The sequence below is a fragment of the Ahaetulla prasina genome, chromosome 4 (genome assembly GCF_028640845.1).
Source record: "Ahaetulla prasina isolate Xishuangbanna chromosome 4, ASM2864084v1, whole genome shotgun sequence".
In the NCBI taxonomy this organism is placed as follows: domain Eukaryota; kingdom Metazoa; phylum Chordata; class Lepidosauria; order Squamata; family Colubridae; genus Ahaetulla; species Ahaetulla prasina.
Genome location: NC_080542.1, coordinates 41,600,766 through 41,616,532, shown reverse-complemented (window position 1 = coordinate 41,616,532; position 15,767 = coordinate 41,600,766). Strand labels below are relative to the sequence as shown.

The window sequence follows — 15,767 nt, the reverse complement described above, 5'->3', positions numbered from 1 at the left end:
TACTTTCAACTGTTGTAAAAAAGATTGGAACTACTCGTACTTTGCAGTTTTATTCTTTCTTTTGTATTTTTCTTTTAATTGTCCTAGTGTCCTGTTTTATATTTTTTTAGCTTTGTCTTTGATTTTTTTCTATTTTAGCTTTTTCTTACTTTATATTAATTTACCTTCATTTTTATCTTAGTTTAATTTTTAAAAAATACAGTTTTAAACACATGTATGTATACAGGTCAGCCTTATTCGCTTCTGATTATTTAAACATGGCAACAACAAAATAACTTTTCAAATTATATTGCCGAAAAGAAAAGAAAAAGCTAGAGGTAGGAATGCACTTTTGTGGAAAGTTAAGATTAGTTTCTTATTTTGTGCTTGCTTTTACCTGGTTTAGTTTGTGAATCTCTTTTATATTATTAAATGTTATTTTATTCCAAAAATTAAAATACAAACTTCAAAAAATGTTTTACAAAGACAAAACAAAACCAGACAAAACATTTTAAAAAGTACATTAAAAAATACAAAAACACATATACATATATTGTCTTCTCTAGTTGAATGTTAATAGATGTGAATCTTGATATTTTAATTTGAAATCATATCCCTTGTTCTGTGAGAATACAAGGAGTTAATTAGACAACAGGTGTTTTTCTAATGCCTTCGAGAAAAAATGGTGGCAATTTATTTCTACTGGTCTGACATGAATATTCCTCTTGGGGCAAGAAATATATGCTTCAGGTGAGTATGTAACTAATACTGCTCTCAAGAGAAATGTGGGGATTGGAATAATAACAAGCAGTTAAATGTAACTTTTGTTAAAAGTATAATCATAGGGATAAGAGAATATTGCCTGGAACACTCACAGCATAAGATAAAAGCCCATTGTCTCAAAGAGAGATGTGGGGAGGGTTGGGGAGGGTGTGGTGCAGGTGAGGAAAGGTGCATGAGGTGCAAGAAGTGTTGGAGAAAGTACATGAGAGGATCAGGAAGATTGCGACGTAAGAAGGGGAAAATATTCAAGATTTTGGCATGGGTCAGCAAGGGTGCATGACAATGTGAGAGGGTATGTGAGAGCTGCAGTTGGGGAGAGGAAGGCTTAGAGGAATGATGTGCGGGGGACATGGGTCAGGTATTGTATGCATGATTGTGGTTCATATTGGTGAGAATGTACCACAGGTCAGGGAGGATGTTAGAATGGCTGGCATGGCACAAGCGCTGAAGGACAGGAGGTAGGTATACAGTGGAGGAGGTTTACCTCATACTTTTCCTACCAACTTCTGAGATCAATTGCAGCCAAAGCCAACATTGAACCAGAGAATGTAAAAAATAATTAAGGAGAAAAGAAAGGACTGGGTAATAGATACAATTTTCATTAAAGAACATAGCCATGCAAGTTCTTCAAAGAAGACTCTTTATAATTATCTTGCTAGTAAAACCTTTTTCTAGGTATCATTATAAGAAACCAATTTTGTGGCAAGTGAATATGCTAGAGTGGGCATGCTCTGTATGCCTTCTGAGAGGCAGTATCATTTAGTAAGACCCAAGAGCTGTGTCTTCTCTGCTGCCCAATGGAATCTCTTAATCTCCCCTGAGATTTAAGATAATCCTGACCCTGTTAATCTTCTGGTAGGCCTTGAAGACTTGATTTTTCCCTCAGGTGCTGATCCAGAACGTTAGTAGAACCCACTATATATTGCGATGATATGTGATATTGTGATAAGGTTATTAAGAGATTTGTGTTGCTTTGTGTTTAATGTTTTATTTATATTGAGTGGAGGTGGTTGAGAAGGTGATCTTGCTGCAGGATCAAAGAGCCATTGAATAAATTAATTATCTAGACTTTTTCAGGGCTCAGTACTCTCTCTGCTGTGCATATTGAAGATAGAAGGAATGGACTGCTGAATTTAAAAGTGTAGCTCGATCAAGTAGCTCAATGAAAAAAGATAGGTAGGGCTGGACATAGATAGTAATTGGATTGGAAAAAAACCAGGAAACTAGGGTTGTAGACAAGATTGAGAATTTATAAGACTCTTTGAATAGGTCAATGGTTAAACATTTTCACATTTCTGTCAAGAGAACTTCATGGAGCTGTCCATGTAGTCACCAATCAGTGGATTTTACCTATGCGTCAATATATTGATTTCATTCAGTTTGTTTCTATGTGCCAGTTCTTCCATCTTTTCTCAACTCCTTTGATTTTTCTCTTCTTTTATAATTAAGTGCTCTGGGCAGTTATTTCTCTGTTGAACTTGTATAGTGTTGCCTAATCCTTTTGCTTGTGTTTTGTATGGGAGTGGCATCATACTAGAGACAGTGCCTGGGCCTGTTGGGGGAAAGTAAAATGTTGCCCTGCTGGCTTGGTTGCTTTGGCAGCTATATTAACCACTTGGCAAAAAGAACATCTTTTAGATTATACAGGGAGAGACATGGGAAATGTATTCCAAAGCAGATTCAAGGACGTAGGCATGTGTGTGCACATACTCCAACAAGTGCCTCTTAAGTATTTCATAAATTACCCCAGAACATAAATAAATTGAAAGTGGAGTGAAAAATGTCAGAGCTACTCAGCCAGTTCTCTATCCAACAAAGGAGTAGCTAGGTTATCCAGTTAAGTCAGAAATGCATCTTTTAACAATTCATGCAGAGAGTAAATGTTGGCAGTGCAACCTTTCTTCATAAAGGATTCTAGTAATGGAATAAAATTCTCCCTTCTGAGGAATTGTGTATGTGTGTGTGTTTATCTATATTATCTACACTAAAATAGAGAAGTGAATTGGAATAGAGAATTTGCACCCTGATAAGATATGCAATAGCAATGTGGTTGATCAGGAAAGTAATCTTTGTAGGATTGCAGCTGTTCGAAAAAGGCATTTACAGTATGTATCACTAGCAGTGGTGGGTTGCTACCAGTTCACCCCGGTCGGGAGAACCGGTAGCAGCGGCGGGAGGCACTGCCCACCCGCCCAGACATCATCAAAAATGCTCTGTGCATGCGCAGAAGTTGCTGGGCATGCACAGAACTGGTGCGTGCGTGCAAACCAGTAGCAAAGGTAAGTGAAACCACCACTGATCATCACTAGGAAAGGATCACAGGTACTTTTTGCCAATATAATAAAACTGTTATATAAGTTATGACATGGCCAACCTTAGACTAAGTACACATTAAAAAGGCTATTGCAAAATTCACAAGTACTTAGAGAAAGTAAATCAAAATAAGCAGAAGCACTGTGGAGAATGTTTACAAGATTATAAGTCTTTGATGTTAAGAAAAATAGTAAATTGGAGAGCAGAAGAATGATTTATGATCAAGAATTACATTGCTATATATGATATTCAATTTGATCAGAGATTGTAATGTGAGAGTGAAATAATTTATTAAACAGCTGTGGAGAAGTTTTCCGTTCTCATAATATTACAATTTATTAAGTTAGCTGGAGAGAAGTTTTTCATTCCAGATCGGGGTCGCCAACCTTTCGAATCTCAGGGACCACTAATTTCATAATTTTAAATCTTGTGGACCATTAATATTAATTTTTTAAAAGATAAATAGTATTTAGTGCAATATAAAAATGTGAATAATTTTTCTGCGGACCACCAAAATTTTCTCACGGACCACCAGTGGTTCATGGATCACCCGTTCGTGACCGCTGTTCCAGATTGTTGGGGGCAATATGCTGAGTCTGTTAACAGCTTAGAGAGGGCTGTAAAGTTCTATGAAGCAGTATATAAGTTGACAATCTAGTGTTACTTTCAAAATACTACAATTTATTAAGTAGCTGGAGAAAAGCTTTTCATTCTCATAATATTGAAATCTGTGATCAAATTGAATGGTGGAAAATCCAGGATAGATAAAAAGAATAACTTTGTTCAGCACATATTTAAACTTGGCATTCATTCTCAGAAGATTTAGTGATGGAGAAAGATGTCATGATTACCAATCAAATTGGTTATATTATTTCCATATAATTTATATCAGAGATGTTGTGAATAACAGAAGAAAACATTAAAAGAAAATTACCGGTAGTACTTATATTAATTATGGATTAAATCGTTACATTAGTTTACCTTTCCTTTGATTTAGTAGTCTTATTTATTCATATTCTTTGTCACATTATAAATGGGAAGATTGCCCATTAATTAATTTTACAGTTGCTGAATTTTAATATAGCATAGTCTCTTTATTTGAAATGTGTGTATATCTAAATGCACTACAGCACTTGAATTGTGCCACCAGCTCCATGTGCCTTTTCTTAAGAGCACATAGGCAACTGAAACCTTTAAAGTCTCTATTGTGCAAGTATGACTATCTCATTTTAAAATAGGGTGAGGTTGTCCCTGTCATCTTCTAACTTTGGTTTCAGTTCCATGTTCCTGTCCTCAGGGTAATGGAAAGTGTGCACATAAGAGTTCGAGATAGGGAGGAAGGCTGTTTTTGGTGCAATTCAAGAAAATAAAAATATGCTGCTTCTTTTTTTTTTTGCCATGTATGGCTTGAAATTGAATGGAGGAACTTTAGTTTCATAGTTACCGAGCCATACAATCCATTGTTAAGCATATGTTTTACTTTTATTCAATCAAAGCAAGCTAGGGAGTTTTTATGGCGAGTTAACATCTTCAAATTATGCATTGTATTGATGCATCAATAGGTTTTCTACCCTTGTGCCTCTAATACATTTATCTGGAGGGTTAGGCTGGTCCTTTTAGATTTTTTATTTTATTTTATTTATTTATTTTGTCACAACAGTATATATAAGCATAAGCATGAAAATAACTATATAATATATAAGCATATATATAAGCATAAGTATGTAATATCTATATTAATTGGATATAATGAAAGGAAACAATAGGACAGGAACGGTAGGCACATTTGTGCTCTTATGCACACCCCTTACAGACCTCTTAGGAATGGGGTAAGGTCAATAGTAGACAGTTTTTGGGTTAAAGCTTTGGGGATTTTGAGAAGAGACCGCAGAGTCAGGTAAAGTGTTCCAAGCACTGATGATTCTGTTACAGAAGTCATATTTTCTGCAATCAAGATCAAGATCTGGAGGGTTAGGCTGCCCTTCCCTAACCTGGTGATCATTTGATATATTAGCTGTAATTGTGTAATTGTGATTCCTAAATAGCTTGGCATTTTTTACCTAGGTGACTCACAACTGAAAGAACTGTAGTTTAACATGACTGGCAACAGGCTGTGGAAAGCAGGGTAATAGGGTCAGCTTTGCTTTCAGACTGGCAATCAAGTTAACTAAAAAGTCATTTTTCTTGGTACAGGAAAGAGATGTAGTCAGAAGCAAAACTTCAGAGAGGTTATCATTTAACTCAGGATTGTGTTGTTATGATTCTTCTTCAAAGTTTTATTAAGTATAAGGCTTCTGGCAAAACAGTGATAGGAGATGTCTCCTAAATGTTAACACTCTGCATTTATTAGTAATATTAGTAATATACAATGCATGTGGTTACATTTGGCAACAGTACCAAACAAGTACATTACAATACTTTATCGTGTGTTGTCTTCGGTCATAGGATTGAGGTAACATGTGACTAGAATGGTTATCTGGGAGCTACAGTAGTAAATTGTACCATATCCAGTTTACTTTCTGATAAATGAATTTTGGATGGATGGCTATATCCACATTGGTAGCCATTTTATGAATTGACAAGCCGCCTCATGTCAATAGTTTTGATATTATTGTTTCAGAATCTGAAATACACACCAAAGGGGAAAAAATCCATTCCTGCCAGCCCTGTTGCTCATTCTAGGCATGCCTATATAACTGTCCTAAACTTGTTTAGCTATCACAATTACTTTAGGATTATAATTTTGTGAAGATGTTGCAGATTCCATTAGAGAAATACATAAATTCTTCATATTTCTTTGAAAAAACTGTAAAAGCTCAAACTTTTAATGTGCATTCAATTGTTATCTTTTGGCTTAGCATGGAAAGCAGTCTTACTTCCAGGGATTATTTGATTATTATTTTTTTACTTTTATAAAAGCATATGTTGGAATCTTTTTTTAACTGTAATATATTGTTATAGAACTTGATACATTATATTGATTCAGTACAGTAATGTTTATATGATGTAATTGGAGACTATTAATATTTCTATTATTTAGATAGCTTAAAGTATTGAAATTGCCTTTTGCCTGATTCTTTCTTGCTGCCATTACAATTGTATTGCTTTTCAAGTATCCTTCTCCAATTTCTTTGCTCTAAGACAGGAGGATGGGGTAGGAAGGGTCAGGCAAAGGAGAGATTGCCTGCAGAAATTGCTCCCTTTCTTTCTATACACCCCCTCTGTTTCCCCAGAGCGGAGAGATTGGAGAGACAGAGATTTCAAGAGAGTAAGCATCTCTTCTGCACATTGAGAGTGGTGTGATTATGACAGCAGCAGGAACGGGTCAGGCAAAGGAGAGATTGCCGAGAGAAATTACTTGTTTCCCCCCTCTCCCTACTGCCCTTTACCAGCAGAGAAATTGGGGACAAAGGAATTTCAAGAAAGTAGTGTAAGCTATTTGCATAGTGCATCTATTACTATCTATAGCTCCCTGACCTAATAATAATAATAATAATAATAATAATAATAATAATAATAATAATAATAATAATAATAATAATAATAATAATAATAATAATAATATTTTTATTTGTATACCGCCCTTCTCCCGAAGGACTCAGGGCGGTGAACAGGCCAATAAAATACAAACAGAAACATACACCATAATTAAAACAACCCTTAAAAACTGATTTGATATGCCAGAGAATTTAAAATACCATTACACCCCATAAAAATGACAGGAATTTAAAACCCACAATTAAAATTTAAAATTTAAAATCAGGCCAGTCCAGCCATATGAAATAAATAAGTTTTAAGTTCGCGGCGAAAGGTCCCAAGGTCAGGTAGTTGTCGAAGCCCGGGGGGAAGCTCGTTCCACAGGGTAGGAGCCCCCACAGAGAAGGCCCTCCCCCTGGGGGACGCCAGTCGACATTGATGCAATTGCATTGCTTTAGTGTGTTTTTTTAAATAGCAAACAGCTTTCTTTCTTGCAGTCCCTTCTTTTCCAATCTCTGTGTCTGCAAAAGGGGGGGGGGAACAAAAAATAGGCACTGGACAACATGTACTGGCATTATGGAGATCACATGATTGAGGGATGATGCAGATCACATGATTGAGGGATGATCCGTTTATGATCATAAACGGATCATAACGTTATTTTTTCACCACTACCATGACTTTGAATGGTGAGTAAGTAAGGACTATTTGTACATTGTTGGTTTTTGCCATTGCTATATATTCACCATGTTTAAGTTCCAATGAGATACTGATGGGATTGTATCTTTCTTCCAGTTTTCTCTCTGCTGTAAACATTTATTTCATTAAATTACTATATTTCTCTTTACTATATTTTTTTTCCTGAGATTATATCCAGTAGGAAAAGTTGTAGTTTCATTTCGAGATCTTCTGCATATACTGTACATCTTTCAAATATTTTTACATTCTTTTACATTCCAACACATGTAGTAAATCTTGTTTTAGAATTACATCTTGGAATTGTCTTGGAATTAGAGAGCCGGTTTCTAGGTGCTGACCTAGAAATCAGAAGACTGAATTCTAGGCTTCTTTTCGATACAGAAGCGAACAGAGTGATTTTGAATTAATCACTCTGTCTCAGCCCAATCATAGTGCTGTTGTTGTGTGGAAAATAGGAAATAGTAGTTTCGGTATTAAGAACATTCACCACCTGGAGAGTGTATATGTGTGTTTGCTTGTACTTATATGTGTTTATATGATGGGATAAAAATATAATAATAACAACAGTAATACAATTTGTATATCTAAGATATTATTGATGAAGTGGCTTACCATCTATAATATATAATGTATAATAACCATTCAAACAACCTTCTCCTATGCCTGAAAAGTTTTTGATCAATGTGTGCTACATGTTCTAACATATACCAGCGAAACATGGACAGTAACCTCACAATCGACACAAAGGCTAGAAGTGGCTCAAAGAACCATAGAAAGATACATGCCGGGCATTACAAGATAAGATAGAAAGACCTGCACATGAATTAGAGAACTAATGAAAATATACAATATTTACTATTGCTTGACATAGTGTAAGCCGCCCTGAGTCTTCGGAGAAGGGCAGGATATAAATGCAAATAAAATAAAAATAAAAAATAATTTAAAAAAATCAAGAGAGTAAAAGAATTGAAATGGAAATGGGCTGGTCACATAGCAAGAAGAACTAATAGTAGCTGGCAGATATAGAATGGCAGATATAGAATGGATTCCATTTGATAAAAAGCATCCACAAAAGAGACCTAAAATAAGATGAATCAATGACATCAGCAGTATTGTGGGCCCAATTGGCAAAAGAAAGCTCAAGACTATATTGCTTGGAAACATGCAGAAGGTAGACAATGGCTAGAATGATGGTTGGAAACATGCAGTGAATAGACAATGGTTAGAATGATGATGATGATGAAGAATGTAAAATGTTTACCAATATAGATGGTAAACAACTCCAACTCAATTTTCTTTTAAGTTACAACTTGATGTAAATGTAGATTTATAGTTCCTTCCGTTGTTGCAGTGTAACTGTTTCTTGGAAATTTTACTTCCATTTTGTCATGCAGTTTTTTTCTTTCTTATGTGCATGTTCTAAATGAGAGATGTGTGCATATTGCACTGCTTTTATATGTTTCTAATTCTTGGGCTTTTTATTACACTGTTATCATTGCAGATTCCAGCCTTTACTGAGTAATTTTTTGTGTGTTTTTAATATACATATGTAATTTTGTTTTTCTTGCTTTAATTCTCTCTAGCATGAAAAGCATTTAAAGATCAAGCCAGGATAAAATTCTTGGGCTTACTATTCACTTTAGTATTCCATACTTTTATTCATTTTATTTATTTTTATTTTATTTGCATTTATATCCCGCCCTTCTCCAAAGACTCAGGGCGGCTTACACTATGTCAGGCAATAGTCTTCATCCATTTTGTATACTATATACAAAGTCAACTTATTGCCCCCCAACAATCTGGGTCCTCATTTTACCTACCTTATAAAGGATGGAAGGCTGAGTCAACCTTGGGCCTGGTGGGACTTGAACCTGCAATATTGCAAGAGTTGCTGTTAATAACAGGCTGCATTAGCCTGTTGAGCCACCAGAGGCCCATATATAACTTTGTCTGATAATATGTCTTTTAAGCTTCCTATGAATTCTTGATATTTGCATGACCAAATTTTCTAAAATGCCTATTCTTTTTTTTCTTTCACGCCAGCGCCCTGGAATGCTGCCTGGTGGAAGGATGCCTATGGCAGGATTACAAGTGGGGTCTCCTTCAGGCTCTCCATACGGTACAGCCTCTTCAATGAGACCTGGAATGCCACCATCCCTGATGGATCCTTTCCGAAAGCGTCTACTTGTTCCTCAGGCACAACCATCTCCAGCACTTACACAAAGGCGAGGGTAAGAACTTAGGTAAAATAGGTGGAATGTTTGTTAGTGACCACTCATTCAGCAACTGTTTGAACTTAGGAAAACATTGAACAATTATTATTTGTGACTATCCTCAAAGTTCCGGCTGTCACTGATTGTGATCTGAGTGCTCAGCAACTGGCCCAGATTTCAAATTGTTGCAGTGTCCTGTGTGACATGATGGCAATTTACAATCTAAAAGGGGCAGCCTGCAGGAAGATGGAAGTCACAGTCACATGAAAATGATCCCCAGTGATATGCTTAATAATGATATCCAGGGAGTGCTGGGAGTGCTTTACTAAGGAGTTAGATTCACACAATATTTCCCTTTGTAATCACATTGATTTACGATGGAACTTCTGGTCCTGATTACCAGTGTTAACCAAGGAACATCCTCTGCATTCTATTTGTTATTGTATTTTATTTATTAGTGTGAACTATCAAGAGTCTTTTATGATTGTGTATGTTTGATAAAGAAACATACATTTTGAACAAATATGTGAATAAAAGAGTGGAAAAGACAGATATATATTGTTTCATTTTTTTAATCTTCTGTATATGAAACTTGTCTTGAAATGTGTGATATTTATAAAGATGGAAAACGTTTTATTTTCCTTTCCTTCTCCTCCCCAAATGTCTTCCATCTTAAAGTTCTCCTTTGCTTTAGTCATACATACTGATGAAGTAGGTACAGGTAATCCTGTTCAGCAACCATTCAAAATTATGACTGTGCTGAACAAATGGTACTTAAAGTTTGAGTATCAGGGTTCCAAGTAACACCCCCAATGAAAGAAGACTCTGAGGCTTAAGTTTCTTCAAAGTTCCTTTTTATTGAAGATGTCATATTGACACATCTGGGAAAACCCGAATCTGAAAGTTTCCAGGTTTTCCCTACCCAACTGAAAGTTCAAGTAGCTTACTGAAACCAGCCTTTGGGTCTAGATTGAGACCCCAGACCCAACTAGCTCCTCCTTTTATAGTAGTACAAGGGGAAACCCATTATGAGGTGAAAAAATTTTTAGATTCTAGATTATTCAGAGGTCAATTACAGTATTTAGTTCATTGGAAAAGGTACCCTTTGTCTGACGCTACTTGGGTTAAGAGTTGGAATATAAAGGCAGAAGACTGGTTAAGCAATTCCATGACAAATATCCTGATAAGCCAAAAGATCCCCCGGGGGGGGGGGGAGGATGGTTAAGTGAATGATTTTAACCCCCTGTATTAATCTCGTTCCAGGACACATTTTTCTGATGGGGGGCGGGCAACCTGTCAGACCTGGAAATCATCTTTTATAATTGGGCCTTCGGGCCTGCAACGTTTTTTTACTGTGAGAAAATGGGAGGGGGGATTGCATAGAGTATGGGTGATATGTAGCCAAAATAACATTCCTTTCTCAGAGAGTCAAGGACGCCTTGCCCTGGCACCTGGAGTCAGATGACTGGGAGGTGTCTTTCGTGTCTTTCCAGGTCTGACAATGAGGATCTTCAAAATTGCAGAGAAATTGTATTGATAAGGGAAGGGGTTATACCAGATTGTCTCATAGCAACGATATGTAATTGGGCAGATTCTAGTATTGAGCAGAAAGCAATAGTAGTAGCACTTAGACTTATATACCACTTTATGGTGCTTTAGAGCCCTACCTAAGTGGTTTACAAAGTCAGCATATTGCCCCCAACAATCTGGGTCCTAATTTTACTGACCTCGGAAGGATGGAAGGCTGAGCCAACTTCGAGCAGGTGAGAATCGAACTGCCAAACAGCAAGCAACAGACAGTTAGCGGAAGTATCCTGCAGTACTGCATTCTAACCACTGCACCACCACAGCTTATTTATCTTGAAATAGTTTTTTCAAGATAAATGAAGGGACAAGAAAAGTTGTATAATTTATTATATTTTTATTTATATATTTATGGGATCAGGGATAAGGAGAAACTTGTTTGGCTCATGTGCCCAATTAACTTTGCAGGTCCAGTAAATTATGCACCTTAACTTTGTTGAAACTAAGGTGCCTATTTTCTAAATGCCTTGCATGATAAAATACCATGGACAACTACGTAATATGGATTCCAGGTAGTATTCTGTGTTAAGCTTTGGCTACCTTCCACATTTGTCCCAGATGCTTCTTTGCCAACACATCTTGGAAAAACATTGCATGCCTGTGGAAGAGAGGGATATATGAATAATTGATTTTGATATCCCTGGCCTCCCGTATCCTAGATGTTGGAAAACAGAATTACTAGCAATACTAAACAAAGAATCACAAAACCCATTCTGTAAACATCGTAAGAGGGAGCCATGCTAGTCTATGTTTCTCCCTCCCAGGGGAATCTGCTAGCACCTTTTATCTTAGATAAAAGGTTTTCATGAGTTGCTCACCTCATAATCTATAGGATTTACTAGCTCCTATGTTCAAATCAGCCAAGTACTTCAGTCTCTTGGTGGGATAAGAGACTACTGAGTGTCTTATTAGAAGCTATCTCTATTACTGAATAACTTTAAACCCCTAAAATCCCCTAAAATATATGATTTGTTAATGAAAATATTAACAGTTAATGAGCATATTTCTGTTGCTTAACAGAAATACGCTCTTTTATTTTAAATATTAATATTTTAAGAATCATTTACCTTTTGAATTAACTAGTATTTTCAGCATTTCTGAACACAGCTGCCATATTAAAATTTCTACAATTTAAAACCACAGCTATCGGTTTCAAACCTAATGTTTCCTGTCTTTTGCTCTAAGTTTTAAAATGGAGAGAGATTTATTAAGTTATTACATTGTCTATGCGAAGGAATATTCACCTGTTGCCTGAAAGTAAAGTAGCCCACTTAGATTTACTATTGCAATGAGATCTAGACCTTTAATGAATTTTTCTATTATCAAGAGACTGCATTTATTTGTTTGTTTTATTATGATAAATCATTTAGTTAAAGTATGCCACAAGATTTAGAATTGTTCTATTCCATTTTGTGAAAATTTTTTGTCTCTCTGGAAGCATAACTTTTGTCAGAATGCTTTGTTTAGCTTCAAATTCCCAACACAACAGGGAGGGACTGTTGGAGATCTTGTTGTTGTGGTAAGCCAAAAAAGAGATTGAATCCATTCAAGTTCTGTTTTCAGTTAGCCAGAATCAAAAATACTTACCAGGCTTTCTCAACCTCTTAAGTTAGTGGAAATGGAATGATTCAAAGTATTAATATGATCCTCATGTTGCCTTCTCTGATGATTCAAAGATCTGATCATTTTCTGTTGAATCCTTAACAAAGCTTAAAACGATCCACTTCCCTAAAACAGCCCATCCTCTCCAGTAACATAAAAGAATTGCCCAGCTAGATTGCAGTACCTAACTGGTTTTAATTGAGCAACAATAAAGTTTGGTTGGCTTGGTTAGTACACTACTTAAATGCATTTACTGAGAAGAATAGAAAATATTGTCGAAAACAAGGAAATGGGTGGAGGTGCAAATAGCAGCAGACAGTAATGCTGCTTGGGAGGGGCTGCTTGCCTGATGAACGTAATCCTTTTGTAATGCTTATACGAAGCTTCTCTCTCATTTAGGACATTGCAATAACTATTAGGCTAAGATTTAATTCACATCTTGTTTCTCATAGTAACCAGTAATATACTTCTGAGATATTACAAAGCAGGAGATGGAGACTTAGCACTATAAATGGTATTTGGAGGCTCGTTGCCATTAATCCAGAGTTCACACTGATTCTTCAGGACAAAAGGATCTTCCTTCTAGTTGTGCATTCTTTTAAACTTTGTCAGCAAAAATGTGTGCTGACTTAATTTGCATTGCCTCAATGCCTTAGCCCTAATCTTCTCCAGTTACAGATGTACATAATGTACAGATAGTCCTTGAGTTACAATGCAGTGGAGCCTGCAGCATCTCTGTGGTATGTTGTAAGGGCAAATCTTCCCAAATTTTTGGCATGGGACTGTGGGGTGCATCAGCATCTGTAACTTTGAAACCGAGTCATAAGTAGCTTATTCGGGGGTGGGGGAGTTCAGTTGTAAGCAACTGGTTGTAAATAGAAGACTACCACCTTTAATGTGAAACAGTGTATGGATAGTATTTCATGTATTTCCCTAGTTTCATTTCCCTTTCTGACCATATCAAAAAAAACAACAACCATCAACTCTTCTTTATACAATGCAGTAAAGTGGACTTGGTCAAGTATAGGTGGATGCCTGGGATGAAGGACTTAGTTTTCAACTTGCTTAATGTCTGGTACTCCATATGGTAATATGACCATTTCTGAATATAAATTTACTAGTCTTCTATGTTTATAATGATGGAATTGTCCCCTCTGTCCCCCTTTGAGGAATATTTTCTGTACAATGACACGTAGATCTACTACTCAAGGATTTGGTCTGTCAACAGGAACATCTCCTTCATCCTTGAAAATATGTCATCCCTTATCTCCTTGAGAGCAAAGAAAGTATTATCTCAGAAAGGAGATTAAGCTGTCACATCCTGGAAGATTTTGTCTACATGCTCTCTGTCTCTAAACATGCCTAACTCAACTGCCTTAATTGGACCTTGACAACCAAGAATTCATTGTTCCAATCGTATACTATACATACTCAACATGCAGATATTTGTACATTTCACAACTTGTGCAATAAAATAAAAAGCATCCTCCTGCCCCTGGCTCTCTAGTTTCATACTGGTTACTGTTAATAAATTTGAATAATCTAAAATTTAACTTCTGTGTTTATAGTGCTGTAATTTTGGTTCCTCAGTTAAATTCGATGTTTAATTGATGAAAGTAGGAAGTCAGAGCTTGACTCATTGAGTCACAAAATTCTTGCTTGTTCTCCTGTTCTTAGTTTACAGGCACTGAACTGCCTCTCTCTTTAAGACTGATAGTTAAGTTGGAGGTGTTTCTTGAGGGAATGCAACTGCCACCTAGCAACTATTCCCTTGATCAGTGAATCAGCTGCAACTTCAGTTCCTTTCATTCACACTATGTGGTCAGTAGACAAGCAAACTTTCCTTAATTACTTAATACTGCCCATATCTCATATCCACCAAGTCGTCCCCCCCGTCCTTTTCTTTCCCTATTAAGTGAGATGACTCTTTTTCTTAATTACTTTGTTCTAGTTTTTTTGTTTTCCTAGAGGAAAGGGATTGTCTATGTATAGAGTATGCTTTTATATATGGAGATAATGATTTGTGTGTGAGAAAATGGTTGGAATAATTCAGATGAAAATACATTCATTTTATAATGAGGAACTTGATTTTATAAAGGTAGTCTTCAATTTATAACCACAATTGAGCCCAAATGTTCTGTTGCTAAGCTAAGTCAAGTGAATTTCCCCCCATTTTACGACCTTTCTTGCCATAGCTTAAGTGAGTAGTTGTTAAGTTAACAACAAGATTGTTAAATGAATTTGACTTCCCCCTTGATTTTGCTTGTGAGAAGTTTGGAAAAGCTGATCACATGACTCCAGGACACTGCAACCATCAAAAATATGAATCAGTTAATAAGCATCTGAATTTTGATCATGTGACCATGGGATGTTGTAACAGTTGTAAGTGTGAAAAACAATCATAAGTCACTTTTATTAGTGGCATTGTGACTTTGAATGGTCACTAAATAAACTGTTGTAAGTCAAGGATGATCTGTAAGCAGTTTACTTTAATGAAAAATTATTAATATAAATGCATGTTTCTGTTTTGTTCCTGTACTGTTTTGGAGAACAGCTGTTAATAGGTATGTTCATACACATATACTGTACAAGTATGTCATACACACCCATTAGTTAGAAGTGTTTGGGACATTTGTTTGATCATGCCGAACTGACCAATAGTGGAGGAAACACATATTGAAGTACTTTTAACTTCACATTAGGGTTTATAAATCACATTTTTAGAGTGTTTATACAGTGTTAAGATGAAGTTGTAACTCATTTTTCCTCACCTCATTTTAATATAGATTTCTACCTCCTTCATTTCCTGCTTTCAAGTTTATTTCTTATTCTAACTATATAAACTATTTCTATTGAATTCAACTATAGGCGGTTCTTTTCTCAAAAATATTTCTGGCCCATCAACTTTCTCTGCTTGGCCTCATTTTACCAGCTGTTTTTAAAAGCAAATGGTTTGCAAATGACATTCAGTTTCTTGGCAATTCTTCTTCTCCAGCTTGATCCAAAGGAGATGTTATATAGAGAATTGAGCAGCTGTAAACATCTGGCTTTGAGATTTCAGAGGCCAAATTCTGCAGAGAGAAAATAAAGGTGTAAATCAGAAAACTGTTGGCTTAC

General features: G+C 36.0%; 1 protein-coding gene across 1 annotated transcript in view; it reads left to right on the top strand.

Annotated features, from left to right (window-relative positions):
* The window catches only part of SMARCD2 (SWI/SNF related, matrix associated, actin dependent regulator of chromatin, subfamily d, member 2), a 46,487-nt gene that overhangs the window by 9,391 nt on the left and 21,329 nt on the right, over positions 1-15,767 (top strand). The window contains exon 2 of the mRNA XM_058183346.1: positions 9,295-9,482. Coding sequence (XP_058039329.1) covers positions 9,295-9,482 — 188 coding nt within the window. The remainder of the gene's footprint in view (positions 1-9,294; positions 9,483-15,767) is intronic.